Source organism: Sciurus vulgaris, assembly GCF_902686455.1.
Source record: "Sciurus vulgaris genome assembly, chromosome: 4".
NCBI classification, from domain to species: domain Eukaryota; kingdom Metazoa; phylum Chordata; class Mammalia; order Rodentia; family Sciuridae; genus Sciurus; species Sciurus vulgaris.
Window position 1 is genome coordinate 178,337,334 of NC_136464.1, and position 17,160 is coordinate 178,354,493.

Here is a 17,160-nt window from a genome sequence, read left to right on the forward strand (position 1 = left end):
GCAGAGGATGATAAATTATCAATATGCCCAATATGTCCATTATAAATGGAAATTACATTCAGATCAAATTCTGTGTAGAACGGAAATACACTTTCAAGAAGAAAGTGATGTAAAGTGTCTTTTAAATTTATTTTATTAAAAAAAACAATGGTTAGTACCAAAGAGCTGCTAGTTGTATTAAAATGGAAGATGTAAGTTTCACTAAAGAATGCAGCATTTATGTTCATTATTATTTTTTAATCTTATGATGACAAAGCTATATGTCAACTTACAACTGTACAATGGGTAGTTTTTATAAAACATCTTTATGGGATACTTATAAAAAAGAAAAATATTGTTACAGGAGTCTAATAAAAATTCTGCCAATTAGGTTTCTTAATGAACATTCCTTATTCTCCGCTGAGTGGAGAGTCAGACTTTCAGGGAGGAACAACATGGTAAGGCAGAAAATACTGGAGATAAAACCATGAAACCAGGAAGCTAGCTTTTCCAATAACTTGTATTGTAACTCATGGCAGTCAATTCAACTGTCTAGCTTTGTTTCCTCATCTGTAAAATGAAGGGACTGAACTTCAGCTCATTTGAAACAATGAGCCATTTCACTGACATTATAGGCTGAATGTCTTCTGAGAGTTTGTCATTCTCTTTTCCATCCTGCTCAAGTAATTTAAAATTATTTTCTACAGGTAATGTAAACACAATTGGAAATAAGAAAGAAAACATTAACCTTTCTTTTTCTCCCCACTAGAGAGAACATGGATCTCTAAACTTTTGAAATGAATCAATGTTCAAGAAATTGGCCGAAACCACTATAGTCATTAGAATAATTGAGAATTCATGGAAAGTCTCCTAAATTCTGTGCGTTGGAAAGGGGCATACAAAGGAATTCTCTTTACCAGGCATTCTTTTTTTTTTTTTTTTTAATTTTTAGTTGTAGATGGACACAATGCCTTTGTTTATTTTTACATGGTGCTGAGAATGGAACCCAGTGCATCACAAGTGCTAGGCAATCATTCTCCCACTGAGTCATGGCCCCAGCCCCTTTATCAGGCATTCTTAAACTGGAGTCCATAGATAGAAACTGAGGGGCTCAAAACTTGTGTAGGGGGCTGGAATTGTAGCTCAGTGGCAGAGCACTTGCCTAGCACAGGTGAGGCACTGGGTTTCATACTCAGCACCACATAAAAATAAATAAATAAGACAAAGGTATTGTGTCCATCTACAACTAAAAAAAAAATGTTTTTTTAAACCTGTGTAGGAAAAAAAAAAATCCTCATTTTAACCAAACTCATAATTAAATGTTCCCTATGTTCCCTTTAATTACTGATGTGAACATAACCATAGAAATAGTAGCAGTTACTGTCATGCTGTCACCAAGAAAAATCAGTTTTTCTATGCGATTGCTACAGATATCTCATTTATGCTCACTTCACTATTTTGAAATTATGGTAGTTTATCAGACTTGGAACTGGTCTGTTATTGAATGCAATAAATAAGCACATATAATTATACACACAATGCAAAACTACTGCCACAAAAAGAAATTGATTTTAATAAAAAACTGTACTTCAGCCCACCTTATTTCTTTTGATTCTAGATTTCCTGCATTAAAAACACTGCTCTGGGCCGGGAGGGTGGCACAGGTCTGTAATGCCAGCGACTAGGGAGGTTAAGGTAGCAGGATCACGGCCAGCCTGGGCAATAAAACCAGACCTGACTCAAAAAGCGGAGAAGGGCTGGGGAAGTAGCTCAGTGGTAGACCAGCCCTGGACTCGATCGCCAGACACGGAGGAGGGGCGTTGGGGGGTCACTAGCTGAGAAGATGGGTTTTGGGCACACAAAAAACTGCTCATCAATTACCAAACGGGGTTTTGGCACACAACAAGCTGATTACCCCGGAATGAACACAAATATACAGACCATTAAAGGACCGTGACTGCAGTCCGGAGCAACTGATTGCCATTACTGTGAATCTGAATCTGAAAAACTGTAAATTATGGCTCGATAATTTTAGAGGAGAGCCGCAAGGACCAATCAAGAACTTCAGTTTTTAAAAAATGTCTTTCGAAGTCGCGGACGCCAACTGCGAGCAGGGAGGCTAGGAGGGGCCCGCGGCTGCTTTGTTACCGGCTACACGGCCCAGAGAAGGGCCAACAACCCGCTTCCTGTTGACTGAAACCGCTGCCTGTCCCCACCCTGCGCGCCCCGCCCCTCACCCCCAGAGCGGCCCACCACAGGGCACACAAAACCTTCACCCCTCTCAGTCTAAGACCGCCTCCAAAATCGCGTGTTCGGGACTTCCGACATCCGCGGGCTGCCCGGGGAGAAGACGCGCGAGCCGGCTCCCCGCTCAGGTCGCACCGGGCGGGGGCCCGGCAGTGGCTGCACCGAAAGTTTCCTCCACAACCTCAAGTTTGGAAACCACCGTCGGCCGCGTGGGAGGGTCCCCGCTCCTCGCGGCAGGCGGCCCCTGCCGCTCCCGACTTCTGCGGAGCGCTTCGGTCCAGAACCCTCTGCTTAAAGGCCGGTTCTCCTCAAAATGCCCGCTGCGGGTCTCTACAAAGGCGGGTTCCAGAACCGAACCCTCCAGCAATGCGCGCAGACTCCGCCCCCTCCGCTGCAGCCGGGGCAACACTCAGGCCCCGCTCCGGAGAGCGGCGCCGTTAGCTGACGTAGCAGTGCCTGATTGGCCGCCTCGCCCTGGCGGGCCGCGATTGGCTGGCGGCGGAAAGGCCCCGCTCCTCGCCCCCGCCGCTTGCCCGCGGCCGCCCGGGTGTCCTCGCGCTGCTCGTCCGCGCGCAGCCTGGCAGTTTGCCTCTTCCTCGTCCGTCCTCCAGCCTGCGTCCATGGCCACCGCCGCGACCGAGGAGCCCTTCCCTTTTCACGGTCTCCTGCCGAAGAAAGAGACCGGGGCCGCCTCCTTCCTCTGCCGTTACCCGGAGTATGACGGGCGGGGGGGTGCTCATCGCCGTCCTGGACACGGGGGTCGACCCCGGGGCCCCGGGCATGCAGGTGAGGCAGCCCCCGCGGGCCCGGCGCGGCGGCGAGGGACGCGGGCGGGATGCAGCCTTCCACCCCGCAGGCCGGATCCCCGCTCTGGGCCGAGCCCGGGCCGGGGCGGGCAGCCCCGATAGCCGGGCGCCAGGAGGAGGCAGAGGGCAGAGCCCGGCGCTGGGGGACCAGCGTCCGCGCAGGGGACCCGGCGGCGCCCGGGCACCGCGGGCGCGGGGTGGGCGAGGTCCCGGACTGGGTCATGTCCCCGGGCCAGACAAAAGCGGGCTGCCTGGCGCGGCTGGTCCGGGGAGCCCGGGTGGCGTCGTGCCCAGGGGAAGCCCCTTTTTGCTTGGGCACCGCCAGGCCGGGCACCTCGGGGCTCCTTCCCACCTCGTCGCGGTCTTTGCAGACCCTCTTGTCTTGGACACCTGGCAACTGATATTGTCAAACAGGAATTGTACGGTTTTTATTATTGGGGGCTGAGGGTGGAAAACAGATGGGGCTAAAGACCTATCAGAACTTAATTGTTGTGCTGTGGTTTGGGAGATTTGATTTTAGGAAAAATAGTTTTTCTCTTTAAACGCCAAAAACGGGTTTCCAGAAGATAACTCAGTCCACTTCCGGAATCATTTCTTCCAGTAGTTTTGCTTACTCAATTTTTAAGTGATCTGCAGTGTTATTTGTTTAGGGTCATCTATTCTGATGACTTGGTCTTCGTTTTACATAAATAGAAGCCAGTTTGCTTTGGTTTGGGCGCACTTTCGAGGCATTAGGAAATTACACTTCTATTTTTAAAAACCTCAAAACGTAAGAGAACATACTTTATTACTGTTTTAAAATTATTTAGTTTTACCTTAGTTGAATATCTTTAGATCAGGGGGCCATACTGAAAGGTAATTTTAAAAGATATATCTCAGTTATAAAAAGATCTATCTTGAAACTTTAACTTTTGTAAATTTAGCCTTTCACTGAAATCTAGTAAACTGCATATAACCATTATTCAAAATCAAAGTCTACCTTGATTAATCCTACTGTATGCTGATCACTTCCTTATTAGTTCTTCATCTGTATATCTTAGTCCCCTTTCTACACTAAACAGTGAAGTTTAATAATTCTTTTTCTCCTTCCTCCCCCTATGTTCCACCCCTTCCAACTCCTTTATTGTGCTTTCTGATAATGGTGATAGCATTTTGGAAGTTAGTAAGTTCTGGGGGAAGTAGCAGTCTGGACACTCTAGAAATCTTGCTTCCTGGTGTTAATTCTGCATTACCACTCTGAAGTACAACACACTTCCTGCATGGAAGCTTCTATAAATTAGAAGAGAAACAGGTAATGAGTTTCCTCCAGACAACTGTATTTGTTTAGTTGTTGTGTTAATAATTCCTAAGACTTAAAACAGTGACAGCTCTCACTTCCTTGAGGCTTCGATACAGAGTAGTAATGTTTCCCATTCTGTTGTGGTATTTACTTTTTGTAGGGACAGGAGGGAGGAAAACAGCTGGGTTAAATGGTTCCCTGGTTCTTTTGTCAGCATAAGAGGATGAGAAAAGTTTGGAGCAGAACTGCTGTAGATATTTCTTTGTAGAATTTCCAGTTCTGCTTATCAAATTAGTTACTCTCTGTAAAGTAAAAATAATGTCAGCCCATAATGTTGCTATGAAAATTGAAAGGGATTAATTACATGTGACTCTTTCAAGTGCTCAAGAAAATATCAAATCAATGCTAATTTTTTTAGGTACTATTTAGCAGAAGGAGTTTATGCTGAGTCTTTACTCAATAACTATTTGAAGGGCAGGGCTGGGGGTATAGCTCAGTTGATAGAGTGCTTGCCCGGCATGCACAAAGCCGTGAGTTCAATTTCTCAGCACCACAGGGGGGAAAAAAAAACCTATTTGAAGGGCAAATGTGTATTATTTGCATATGATAACAAGTATTCAAATAATAAAATATTGAAATCAAATAAAAACATAATTCTTCTAACAACTTTAAGTGTGAGGTTTTGACTTAAATAGGGCCACCTAAAAGAGATTCAGTAAGAGGGTGGGCAAACATGAGTGGATTTTTAAGACTTTTTCCTCTTAATCTTTGACCAATTTATTTTGTAGATCTATGTAAACATCATTAAGGTATAAAGATGGATAGAAATAAAGGAAGGAAGAGAAATAAGAGGACGAGAAGGCCAAACTGGCTATCTGGGAGAACCAAATTGAATCTGAGTAAAGGACGAGAGGTGCAAATGAAAACTTGGAGGAATACAGTAAATTGTCATTGCTCTGTGACTTCCTTGGACCAGGTTGTCTTCTATGGTAGCTGTCCAGCCACGTTAAAAATGGAGCATGGACAGCATGAAAGGAGTGATATGTAAATGGTTAAATATTTCCTTAGCAAATAGTCAAGCACTTGCCAGGTTCCTAAGGTTGAGTTGAATGTTTTGCAAACTGACTGTTAACAGAGATGGGAAGAGGGGTAGGCTGTAAAGTTGGACCAGTCAGATTTCATAGGCAGTATGCAAGATGGAACTTCACTTAACTGGAAAATACATACAGGGCAGCCGCCAGTCTAGTTTCTCTTTGATCCATGCTTCATATTGCTAAGCTGCTTTTGCTAAAAAACAACCTTGTTTAAAAAACAAAAAAATCTGGAATTCTAATTGCTTTTGAATAAAAATCCAAAAATTTGCACTTTGTAAAACCCCACACCATCCACCTCTAGCTGCCTCATGTGTCATCTCAGTCTCCATCATTTCTTCTGGTCATAGACCCTGGAGGCCCCACTCTTCCCCCTCTGCTTCCCTCTTGAGCACTTCCTACTATTCTGTGCACCCAGAAGTTGCAGGCGTTTTCCCAGCACGTGCCTTTGCATGTAGGGTTTAGTCTGCCAGCAAGCCCTCTACAATCACCTGTAAACTCCTGCTTCATCCTTTTAAGACTCAACTAGATCTTGACCCCATTACTTTTGGGGGAACCCACTGATTTAGTTTAGCCTCCCCATCATATATTTATTTTTAAGAGTTAGCTATTCTGTTACGGCCTATGACTTCAAATATGAATAAGGCCCATACTCTGCTGACAGTCATTTCTGTTTTTTGCCCTCCTTGCCCTCATAGCGATTTGTTCAGACCTCCCAAAAGGACTTAAAAGTATTTCATTTTACTATATCTGTTCACATACCTTTTAACTAGTTAAGTTAAAATTATTTGAAAGCATATGTTGAAATTTATTTTGTATGAAATCTGCTTATAATGCTACATATTTTTGATGAATGGAAAAAAGGCATATCTTTGTATAATGAGAAAGTCCAGTTTCCTCTTGGGCCAGGGGAATGATTTGGGGAAGGAATACACAAATTGTCCTGTAAAAATCTATTTTTGTGCTCTCTAAAATATAATAAAGTATAATAAGTAAATAATCACATATATAGGTAATTGGTTCCTAATTTTTACCTTTTTTCCAGTTAGCCTTCCTCATCCGCAAGTTGGGTTTTATTTTTGTATACTTTCATATATTTACCTCTGTTATTAATAATCTTATAATTATCTTGACTCACCTGTCTTCTCAACTGATAGTAAACATTTGTAAGCAATAACTGTCTTATTCATTATGTTCTCAAAATAAAATTCACTAAATAATCTTTGCTTATGAAATCTTCCCTTACTTAAAAGAACATTTTCAGTATCTCCCCCGAAATTTCAAACACATTCACTTTGTTCTGTTTGGTTTAGTTTGCAAACTTGTAGAGTTCTGGTCCACTCTACAAGTGTTTAATGAATGGCTCCCAGCCCTTATCAGTCCTCTACCATGATGGTGACAGTAGAGACACAAAGTAATTTAAAATTTGTGGGTAGCTTCTGTTGGTGTAGCTCAGTAAGCATCTCTCTGTCTCCCATCCCAGGACTCAGGGCTTATTATCTTGACTCTATCCATGATTACTCTGCCGGCTCTCAGTCCTTCCCTATGTGACGCCTCTTCCTCCTCAAAGATGAAGGATATAGTTCTGGTGTTTACAGTTCAGTTTCCTTCTCCCAGAGCCCCTTTGCAAAATTCTACATGGTTTGCTTTTTTAAAAATACCTTCTTTCTAACCCTCAATTCTGTTCTTTTTAAAAAATCTTCAATGGAGTGGTCACCATTAATGTTAAAGTAAGAAAAATATCTGGATAGAAAAATTGCACATGACAATTTTTGATGAGAATTTGTGCATACAAATGTGAATGGGAGAGAGAGAGAGATCTTTGTAAGGAAAGCTTGTGGAAATAGTAGATGGTAAATAAGCCACCATATCTCATTAAGCTTTTCCTTTGCTTTATACTGATAATGAGGTTTCTAATTAGAAGGATCTCTGACTTATTAGTGATCTCTTGTTATTCTTGATTTCAAGTCAGTGGTGTTGTTTCCTCCTTGCATAAGAAAGTGAAGATAGGAAGATAGGTTATGGGGTATCTTCCAAATTAGATACTTATTTGGAATACATCTTTAAATAAATTGTTTTCTTATTAATACATAATCTATTTAGTTTTAATTATGGGGTAGTATTAATTTCCCCATATTTTGTTTTGATAGATTTTCTTAAATTTTTCTTTGTTACTTTGTTATTTTAGATACTTAGTTCATCCTTTCAAATCTGTGATTTAAATTTTAGTATAATTTTCTTAGACCTTGTTATGATATCCACAGTGATTATTTTTTCTGATTATGAAATTGAGCCTTCTGATTATCAGAATTTTTGTTAGTAGTACAGACAGCTAAAAGAAATAAACATCCTGCTAAAGAATTACCATTTATAAACGTAACAGCTGTACCCTGGAGGCCTTTTAGGCCTCTCCAAGGTATCAGGCCCTCAGTTCTATGGCAACATGATTGAAATAAAATTTGGGGTCCACCAACAATCCACTTGCTTTGCCTTGTAAAGAAAAAGAGTGTGTGTTTCTTCCAGTTAGTGAGTTTCCCTCTCCTTCCTTGGAGAATATCTTAAGTGCAAAGTTTTTGTATATGCCACAGAGGAAATATATGGTGCTGGGGAGAGATGTATTCATCAGAAAGACTGAGAAGTGGACACGATGCTTGTCTGAAGAGTATGAATTCTCCAGGTGGAAGGCAAGTCAGAGACCTTTTTGTCCTTTTATACTGTTGACATGTGTTACCTTCCTGTTTCTTGAGGGTAGTGGTCTACTTTTTTCAGGCTTTGTATTTCTGTGCCTGAATCCTGCTGGTAACTTAGTACATATATTCTGAGAGCAGCAAATACCCTTTGCAAAACTAGTCCAGAAAGAGCCTGGTAGTGATTTTACTCAAGAAAACAGTATGAATATATTGTACCATTTCCTGTAGCAATCATATTATGGCTCAAATGATAATTTGTAGCTGGCAAGAAACCATACCTTCCCCAAATTAATAGTTAATGCTAAGTAATTGGTGTTGGATCTTTCAGTAATGAAATAAATGTTTCTTGAGTACCTAGCAAGCACTGTTAGGTGTTGGGTATATTTTGGTAAATAAAATAGACAGTTCTTGCTATTAATAAGCATATATTCTGATAGAAGAAATCGATAAGGAATCACCTGTAATTACAAATTGAATTATGTTCTGTGATGGAAACAGGGTACAGTGAAAGAATAATGAAGCTTGGGAAGGCAACCACTTAAAAGAAGCCATTGGGGAGGCCTTCCTGAAGGGGTGGCACTTTACTAGAAAATATGAAATATAAGATAGCATACTGTGAAACAACTGAAGAAAGAATTCCAGGCAGACTTGTGTACAAAATACCAACCCTTGTGTACAAAAAGGAAAAAGTTTGGTACATTCTGATTGAAAGGAGGTGAGCATGGTGAGAGGTGGAAGTGACTGGGAGTGGCAGGGGTCAGGTAGAGCAGGGCTTCTTCTATGGAGTGCTTTGTGGATGTGTTGAAGGGTTTAAAAGTGAGAACTGATGCAGTACAGCCTGTTTTAATACTGCGTTCCTTGGGTCCAACAGTGGAATCTGAGGGACCTCTAAGGAGGTAAACTACTTTAGAAAGACAAGCTGCTGATGGTTTGGAGGATCAGAACCATGGTAGTGAGAATCAGAGAAGAGGGTTTTGAATTCTGTTTTAGAGGAAGAACTAAATGTACTTCCTGATAGCTCTGATAGCTTTGATGTGAAGTATAAACTAGAGAATCGGGGAAGGACTTGAGCTTGGGTGTTGTGATTCCTAGATGGCAAAGCCTAGAGAAAACCAGATGTTGGGGCTTGGTGCTTGGTTAGATTTGTAGTGCTCCTATGACAGTAGTGGAATGGTCTTGAACATTTGTTCCCTAAGGTTTTGCACATGTCCACTCTAAAGTTTGCCTTCTTCAAATCTTTTCTCAAATGTTACCTTCTCAGCTGGGTCTTTTTTGATCAACTGAGGTAAAATTGAAAACCCACACCCTTTCTCCCTTCCCTGTATAACTTTGCATATTTTGCTTTTTACTTATTGATGATTTCTTCAGTATGTGATCTGTGAGGTAAGGAATTTTTGTACACCTAAATATTTTGAAAATGTTTATGAATATATGAAACCACTTGAAGGATTCTGTCTTTTCATGATAAAATTTGTGGTTAATATTTGTTAGGCTTTTGTCTTAAAACAATACAGTTCCCTTTTTAAAATGAATGTAGATGGACTGGCAAGGCAACACAACGGTAGAGCACTTGGCTAGCATGCCCCAAGTGCTGGGTCTAATCCCTGGTGCACCCCCCCCCCCTCCCACCACACACACACACAAAATGAATGCAGTATTTGTAAGAAATTTTGCCATGTGCGCACACACAGAGACATTCGCACTGCTTTCTTTAAGGATAAAAACCTAAAATCTAATTCATATTATAATTGTCTCAATTTTCAGGTTACAACAGACGGAAAACCAAAAATCATTGATATCATTGATACAACAGGAAGTGGTGATGTGAATACTGCTACAGAAGTAGAGCCAAAGATGGTGAAATTATTGGTCTTTCAGGAAGAGTGCTTAAGGTAAGAGCTTTTATCTTATTGATCGTTTTTTCACCTTTTGTTTTTGTACTGTTACCTCAAAGCTTGTAGTGTTTTTAGGTTACCTTTGGTGGTAGTGTAGTTGCTGCATAACAAATTACTCCCAAAACCTGAGGTTTGAAATGAGAGACAGTTGATGACATCAGTTTTTGTGAGCCAGGAATCTGGGGTTTGACTTATCTGGTGTCTCCAGTAAGGATCTCACAGATTGTAAACTCTTGTCATTGACTATCTACTTAGAGGGGCAGGCTTGTTACCAGGCTTAGCCAGAGTTACACAGGAAGGCCTTGATTCTTTCCACAGTGCTGCTTGACAGCACAGTAGCTGGATTCCTTTAGGTGAATGAACCCAGAGAGTACCCAAGATGAAAGCTATGGTCTTTGTGAAGTCATCTTAGAAGAGACAACCCATCACTTATAAAATCATCTTAGAAGTGATAGCTCATCACTTCACTAAATTCTGTTTATTCTGTCTATTGGATATGCATCAACAAATGCATAACACATTTAGGAGGAGGGGATTTCATAGGAGCATGAGTGCCAAGAAGTGGGGATCATTAGGACAATCTTGAAAGAAGCCATTGTTTTGTTGTTTGATAAAACACTTAGAATTGGGATTTTTTTTTTCAATAGGTTGACAAATTGTTTTAAATTTTGAATAGAAAGGTGAAGAAAATACTGGGCTCCGTGACAAATACCTGTAATCTCAGCTACTCAAGAGGCTCAGACAGGAGGACCAAAAGTTTCAGGGCAACCTGGGTAATTTAGCAAGAGTCTATCTCAAAATGGAGAATAGTGGAGGGGCTGGGATATAGCTCAGTGGTAAAGCACTTGCCTTGCGTGCACAAGACCCTGGGTTTAATCCTCAGCACAAAAATAAAAAAGAGCGGGGGCAGGGAGAAGAAATGACCACAAACAGTTTTGGCCTCTGTGATGTTCCTGTTCCTTCATAATATTCCTGAGTGAATATGAACATGAAGAAATGTTTAAACATACTACCTATAGACTTAGTGACTGACTTTTTCTTATTCTGTGTCTATGGTAGAAAGACTTGGGTAAGCTTAACATGAAAACTAATTCCAAAAAGAGGCCTAGAGCAAATCATGGGATATTAGCTAATGAGTATGGAGGATGACAAGAATTTGACTGTGATTCAGTATTCTGTCTTGTCAAACCAAGAAGTAAAATTAGTTTGGAGGGAAATATGTTACTCTGAAATACTAGAGAGCATTCCTAGTAAATTTTATAGATTTAGAATCTTAATAACTATAGTAACCCACCTTTAAATAAGCCACCTGAACTGATGTTGCTGGTGCTTGAATTTAGTTGTAGTACCTTATAAAACCTTATTAAAAAGATAATGTATTATAAATTAATGCCTATTTTTTTTTTCTTCAACTTGAGACATATTTTTCTTTAGCCCTACTGCTCAGTATTCTCAGCCCATCAGTATAATGGGGTTTAAATTTAATTGTGTTCAGTGCCCATAGTGTAAAAACATGAATATCTACAGGTTTCTAATAAGTTCATCTCCCACCGGGCTTAATTGTCAATATATTATATTCAGCATTTTAAGTAACATGCAAATACTTTTTATTTTTTGGTATTTTTTTCTAATTTTGGATTTTATCTGTAAAATTAGCATGCAGAAAAAATGAATTAACCCTCAGGCCTTTTATTTCCCCAGGAATGATTGCATTGTCTCTTGGAAAAATGTCCTGTTGTTTTTCCTGTTCTTATATCTGAAATTCCTGTTAAGTTGGACCTACGATTTGGACATTGGACCTCTTGAATGGGTCCTCCATTTTGTATTTTTCTCTCTTTTCTTCATTGCTTTTTTTCTTTCTCTTCATGAGAGAGTTTGAAAAATTTTCTCAATATTATCTCCTAACTCTGAAGCCCTTCATATTCTCTTAGCATGTTAGGCATGTTTTTTGTATCATGTTTGCAACTTTTTATCTCTGACAATATAACTTTTCAATTTCTTTCTTTCCTCCTCCTCCTCCAAAAAAAAATTTTTTTTAGAGTATTATCAGTCATACATAGTAGGTGGGTTCAATTTTGAAAAAATCATACATGCATAGAATCTGATTTCAATCCCCATTCCTTTCCTTCTCTCCTACCTTCCTTTCCCTATTTCTCTTCCCTCTGCTCTGCTGATCTTCTTTTTGCTGGTTTATTTTTGATTATTTTGATACCTTTTCTTCCTCTTTTTACTTACATTCCTCTTTCTCCTCCCATTTTCCTTTCTTAGCGTTCTCTTCTGCTTCTAACACCTCCTCCTCCCCTCTCCTCCTCCCCCCTCTCCTCCCTCCTTCCTCTCCTCCCCTCTCCTTCCTCTCCTCTCCTCCCCTCTCCTCCTCTCCCCCCCTCCCCCTCCCTCCCCTCCCCTCCCCCCCCCCCCCCCCCCCCCCCCTCCCCTCCCCTCTCCTTCCTCTCCTCTCCTCTCCTCTCCTCCCCTCTCCTCCCTGTTTTTTCCTCTTTTCTCTACCACCTTACCTTCCTTTTCTCATTGTTCTTTGCTTTCTAATTAAGATATTTTCCATGGGTGTCTAGTCATCCTGACTGCTCTTGTTTAGCAGGGTGCTACAAGATGTGGAAGCTCTCTTGCTTGTGTAGGTCTTTTGGTGGTAAAACAATGATGCTGTTCTGAGTACCCCCAAACTATTAGTGTACCCTCATACCCCGTTGGAATGTTCAGTTATGTGAACGGGAGCCTTAACCTGTCTGGACCCAGAAGTTGAGGGGAGTAACAGAAAGCCTGTTTTGTTTGTTTAAATCTTCTATTTGTATTTGGTTCTTTTTAGTTTCACATGGCAAGTAGAATGTATTTTGGCCTATTACACCATACCGTGGCGTATGACTTCTAGTCAGGACCCAATCTGTGGTGTACGTGATGTGGAGTTGCCCTGGTTGTGTATTCAGATACAAGGCTGGGGAGTCACGTCTGATTTTGATTCTTCTGTCCTTCCTGTTCCCTCGCCTCCCTCCCCTTCTCTTCCCTTTGTCGGAATCCAGTGAACATCTATTCTTCCCCTCCCCACCCTCCTTCGTTGGGGGTTCGCACCCCCATATCAGAAAGAACATTCAGCCTTTTGTTTTGGGGGATTGGCTTCAGTATTTGGGAACTCCCCTGCCATGCCTGTGACCTGAGCTACCACATGCAGACTGTTTCCAGAATGTTGCGTCTTTCTCCTTTGCAGTGTACGGTTCTGCAGAAAGTTGAGCCCTAACTCTTTCTGGTTCTTATAGGAAGAGTTAGTGATTGGTGAAGTTTGGACAGGATCTGGAGTAGGGCAATGGGAGAGCAGTGCTTATTGCACAAACTTTCTGCCCTGTCTTCTTGGTTGTAGCTTTCTTCCCATTCACACAGAAAAGTACCCACCAGAGGCTGGTTAGATGTTTTGCAGAAGTCAGTGAAAGCAGCAGTTATGTAGTACTGGACTCTGGTAGTTAGATCTCTGCAGTTCTTAGGACACAGTTTTCAGAAATCACTATAGTATGATCTTGACTTTCTTTGACTTATGTATGTTCTTAAATAAATTGACGTATTCTATTTTCTCCTTCAAATAGCCCATTAAACTGCTGACAGTGTTTTATTCCTCTCCCAGTTTAAGATGAATGACTAGTTAGTAATTTGAACATTTCAGTCAGTAGTTTCTTTTTCTAAAAATGATATTCATATAGGCTTCTGTGAGAAGCTTGTGGTCCATTGCTTAGGGCTGGTCCTCCCATGAGCAGGTTAGAAGCAAAAGTGAATAGAATCTTAAGCCTTTATTGCTAAAATGTGCATACATAAAGTGTACAAAATGCATAGATTCGTTTTTATGAATGAGTTAAAGCAAATACACTATATCTAGCATACGGTCAAGACAAAGAATATGCCATATCTCATAAAATTCCTGCCTTTCTCCCACATCACTATCAGGTTTTTTTTTGTGATAATCTTTTCATTTGCTTTCTTTGTAGTTTTACCATTGAGTGTGTGAATACATACATTGTAGTTATCTATTTTTGAACTCACATGGAATAGCTCCATTTCTATAATACTTACTTTCCTTTCCCTCAGTGGTGTTTTCAAGAGTGCGTCTTGAGATCCATGAGATTTTCTCTATTTTGTTGCATGTGACAGTAATTTCTTGGTAGCCAAGCTGTGTAATATGCCATGGTGTATGTATAGCGTGTGCTAGCCATTCCACTGTGATGAACAGTTGTTATCACAACTGTTTGGGACTGTTACTAACTTCTTCTTTTTTTTTTTTTTTTTTTTTTAGTTGTAGATGGACAGAAATTTTTAATTTTATTTCTTTTTATGCTGTGCAAAGGATTGAACCCATTGCCTCACAAGTGCTACTGAGTTACAGCCCCAGCCCTCACTAACAATTCTCGTACCCATCTTCTGTTCATGCCTGGAAGTGAAATCGCTGACTCATGGAGATCAGCTCTAATAGGTCATGTCAAATAGTTCTTCCGCGTATTTGTACTGCCTTTTTAACACTTAGTATATTCAGACTTTGATTTTTGAAAATGTGCTGGGAAGCTAGATATATCACATTGTGGCCTTAATTTGCACTTCCCTGTTTACTAATGAAATTGAGTGCCTTTTCATGTATTTAAGATTTTGATTTCTTCTTTGTGGAGTACTTACTAAAGGTCCTTTGCATCTTCATTTATTCTGCTGAGTTGTCTGTTGCTTTCTTACCGATTTTGTGGGTTTCTTTGTGTGTATTTGTGTATTTGCAGGAGTCTTCTTCCATTCTATACATGTATTTTTACTTTCCATGTATTGTATCTTGATGCCTGGAAGTTTTTAAATTTAATTGAATATCTCTATCTTTGACCTTTTGATTAGGATGTGGGTATGTTTGAGGTGCTGGGGATTGAACCCAGGGCCTCATGCATGCTAATTAGGCAGATGCTGTACCCCTGAGTTACAGCCCCAGCACTTTTTATTTTATTTTGAGACTGATCTTGTTAAGTTGCTGAGACTGGCCTTAAACTTGCCTTCTTGCTTTAGTCTTCTGAGTAGCTGGGATTACAGGTATACATCACTGCACCTAGCTGATTAGGGTTTTTTTTAACCTCCTGAATTCTTGGCCCCATGATCATGAAGATAATTCTCATATATTTCTAAAAAGTTTCACTTTTTCTCTCATATTTGTTCTGGGATTTGACTGTAATTGATTTTATGCTTTGTTTGAAATAGAAGTCTGATTCCCTTTTTGCCATAAGACCCAGTGTCCCAACATCATATATTCCATGATTTCCCCCACTGATTTTCAGTTCCTCCTTTTTACTGTGCAAACTTCAAAATGTGTTGACCTCCTAAAGCCTCATTTCCTCATTTTGGTTTTGGGGTTGTCACCCCCTTCCCATTCTAATTTTGAAAAGGAGCAGTGTTTTGTTTTTCTTTTCTTTGTTTTTTGTTTTGTTTTCACCACATTTAAGTTGAAGTTATTTTTTAAATCATTAATATTTAGACATATATTTAAAAAAAATTTTTTAAATAAATCCAGGAGTACTGAATGATGTGGCCACAGATAGTACAGTGTTTAGATGCCACAGCAGCCAAGGAAATGGTGTATGTACACTTTTATGTGCCATGGGGCTGGCAAGGCTTATGTGTAGTTTTGAGGCAAAAAACAAAAGAAAAACCTAAAAGGGTGTTGGATCTTACCATATGGTATGGAAACACTCATAAATGACACTTGGCTCATTAAGAAAAATATTCTATTGTTGGGCCCTCTCTCTTTGAGAGAATAATGAGAAAAGAGGTTTTATATATGAAATTTTTATACATTAAAATCTTATTGCACTGTGGGATTTGAACCATTTTAACAATCAGCCTAAAATGGTCAAATGTAAAAGTTTGATTCTCAGAGACCAAAAATATGTAGAATACTCAAATGTGTAAAATAAAGTAATATAGTCCATGGTTGTCTCATAGGATAAAGTTAGCTTTACTCTAACTTAGTTAGCATAACCATAGTTATAACTTATTCTCTGATTTTTTTGTGTACTTTTATAATCATCTAATCTGCCTTCACTAAGGAAAACAAAAAGTTTTGATTTGAGATGTATCTGATTCCATGGATTCTACAGATTCTGGTATCATTGAGAATTAAGTATAAATTAGTTCATTGGATTATTTTTATTGTATTATGTCTTTTAAATAATTGTGATTAAACATGTTTTAACACTTTAATTTTTCAGTGTTTAACTATTATTTTAGTTGTAGATGAACACCCCTGCATTTTATTTATTTATTTATTATGTGATGCTGAGGCAAGCGCTCTACACTGAGCTATAACCCCAGTCCTTTCAGTGTTTTTATTCGCTATTCTGTTTACTCCTTAGGCATTTCACAGTTTTTTGTAGTCTCTTCCTACAAAGAAGCTGCCACTAGCCAACAGTCATGACACCCCTGTTTAGTGGGTACTTGTGGTTCTGTTAGGACTAACTGTGTTGTTGCCACGCTTTATTATTGTTTTTGCAATACTGTGGGATGAAAGTTAAGAATCCCTATTCTCAAAAGAAGATTGATAAGTTTTGAATAATAAGCACTAGTTTATATGCCAGCATATTTGAACTTTTACATGCTCTGAATATCCAGTTGATTCAGAAATGATTAATGACACAGAGGCCTTTAATACTGATTTCCTGTATTTTGTTGTGAGTAACGTTCACCCAAAAGTTGTCTGCCCAGAAGATGTTTGGATGAAACACTTGGGTGAAGACACCACACAAGTGAGAGTTGATGAGTTGGCCAGTTCCAAGGGGTGGATGGCTCATCTCATAATCTGTGCACATTTCAATGCTTGATAGTTGGGGTCGTGTGCTACAGAGGGCTTGGATACCCACATTTTGACATTTCAGATGGGCTAAAGCTTAGTGCACTTTGTTATTCCTGAGAATCCTAAAATAGGGATTGTTTTCCCTGGACAAAAGCAGAAATAGCCCTGCAAGTGCCCCTTGTTGTTGGTAGAGTTTAGATTCACAGCCGTATTTATCTGATTTTAAATCCCATGTCCTTTGTACTGAATTTTTTGGTCTCTACAGTGGAACTAGGTTCCAGTTTTTGACACTTCTGTTATTTGGTGGGGGTGTAATTTAATTTCTCTTTGCTGCTTTGCTTGCTCCATTTGGAAACGGGGCATAC

The 17,160-nt window shown here is 40.0% G+C and overlaps 1 protein-coding gene across 1 annotated transcript in view; it reads left to right on the forward strand.

Annotated features, from left to right (window-relative positions):
• The first annotated feature begins 2,746 nt into the window (after window positions 1–2,746).
• The window catches only part of TPP2 (tripeptidyl peptidase 2), a 68,692-nt gene continuing 54,278 nt past the window's right edge, over window positions 2,747–17,160 (forward strand). Inside the window, 4 exon segments of the mRNA XM_079138661.1 lie at window positions 2,747–2,954; window positions 2,956–3,012; window positions 9,857–9,941; window positions 9,944–9,984. Of these exon segments, the coding sequence (XP_078994787.1) occupies window positions 2,847–2,954; window positions 2,956–3,012; window positions 9,857–9,941; window positions 9,944–9,984 (291 nt within the window). The 5' untranslated portion in view covers window positions 2,747–2,846.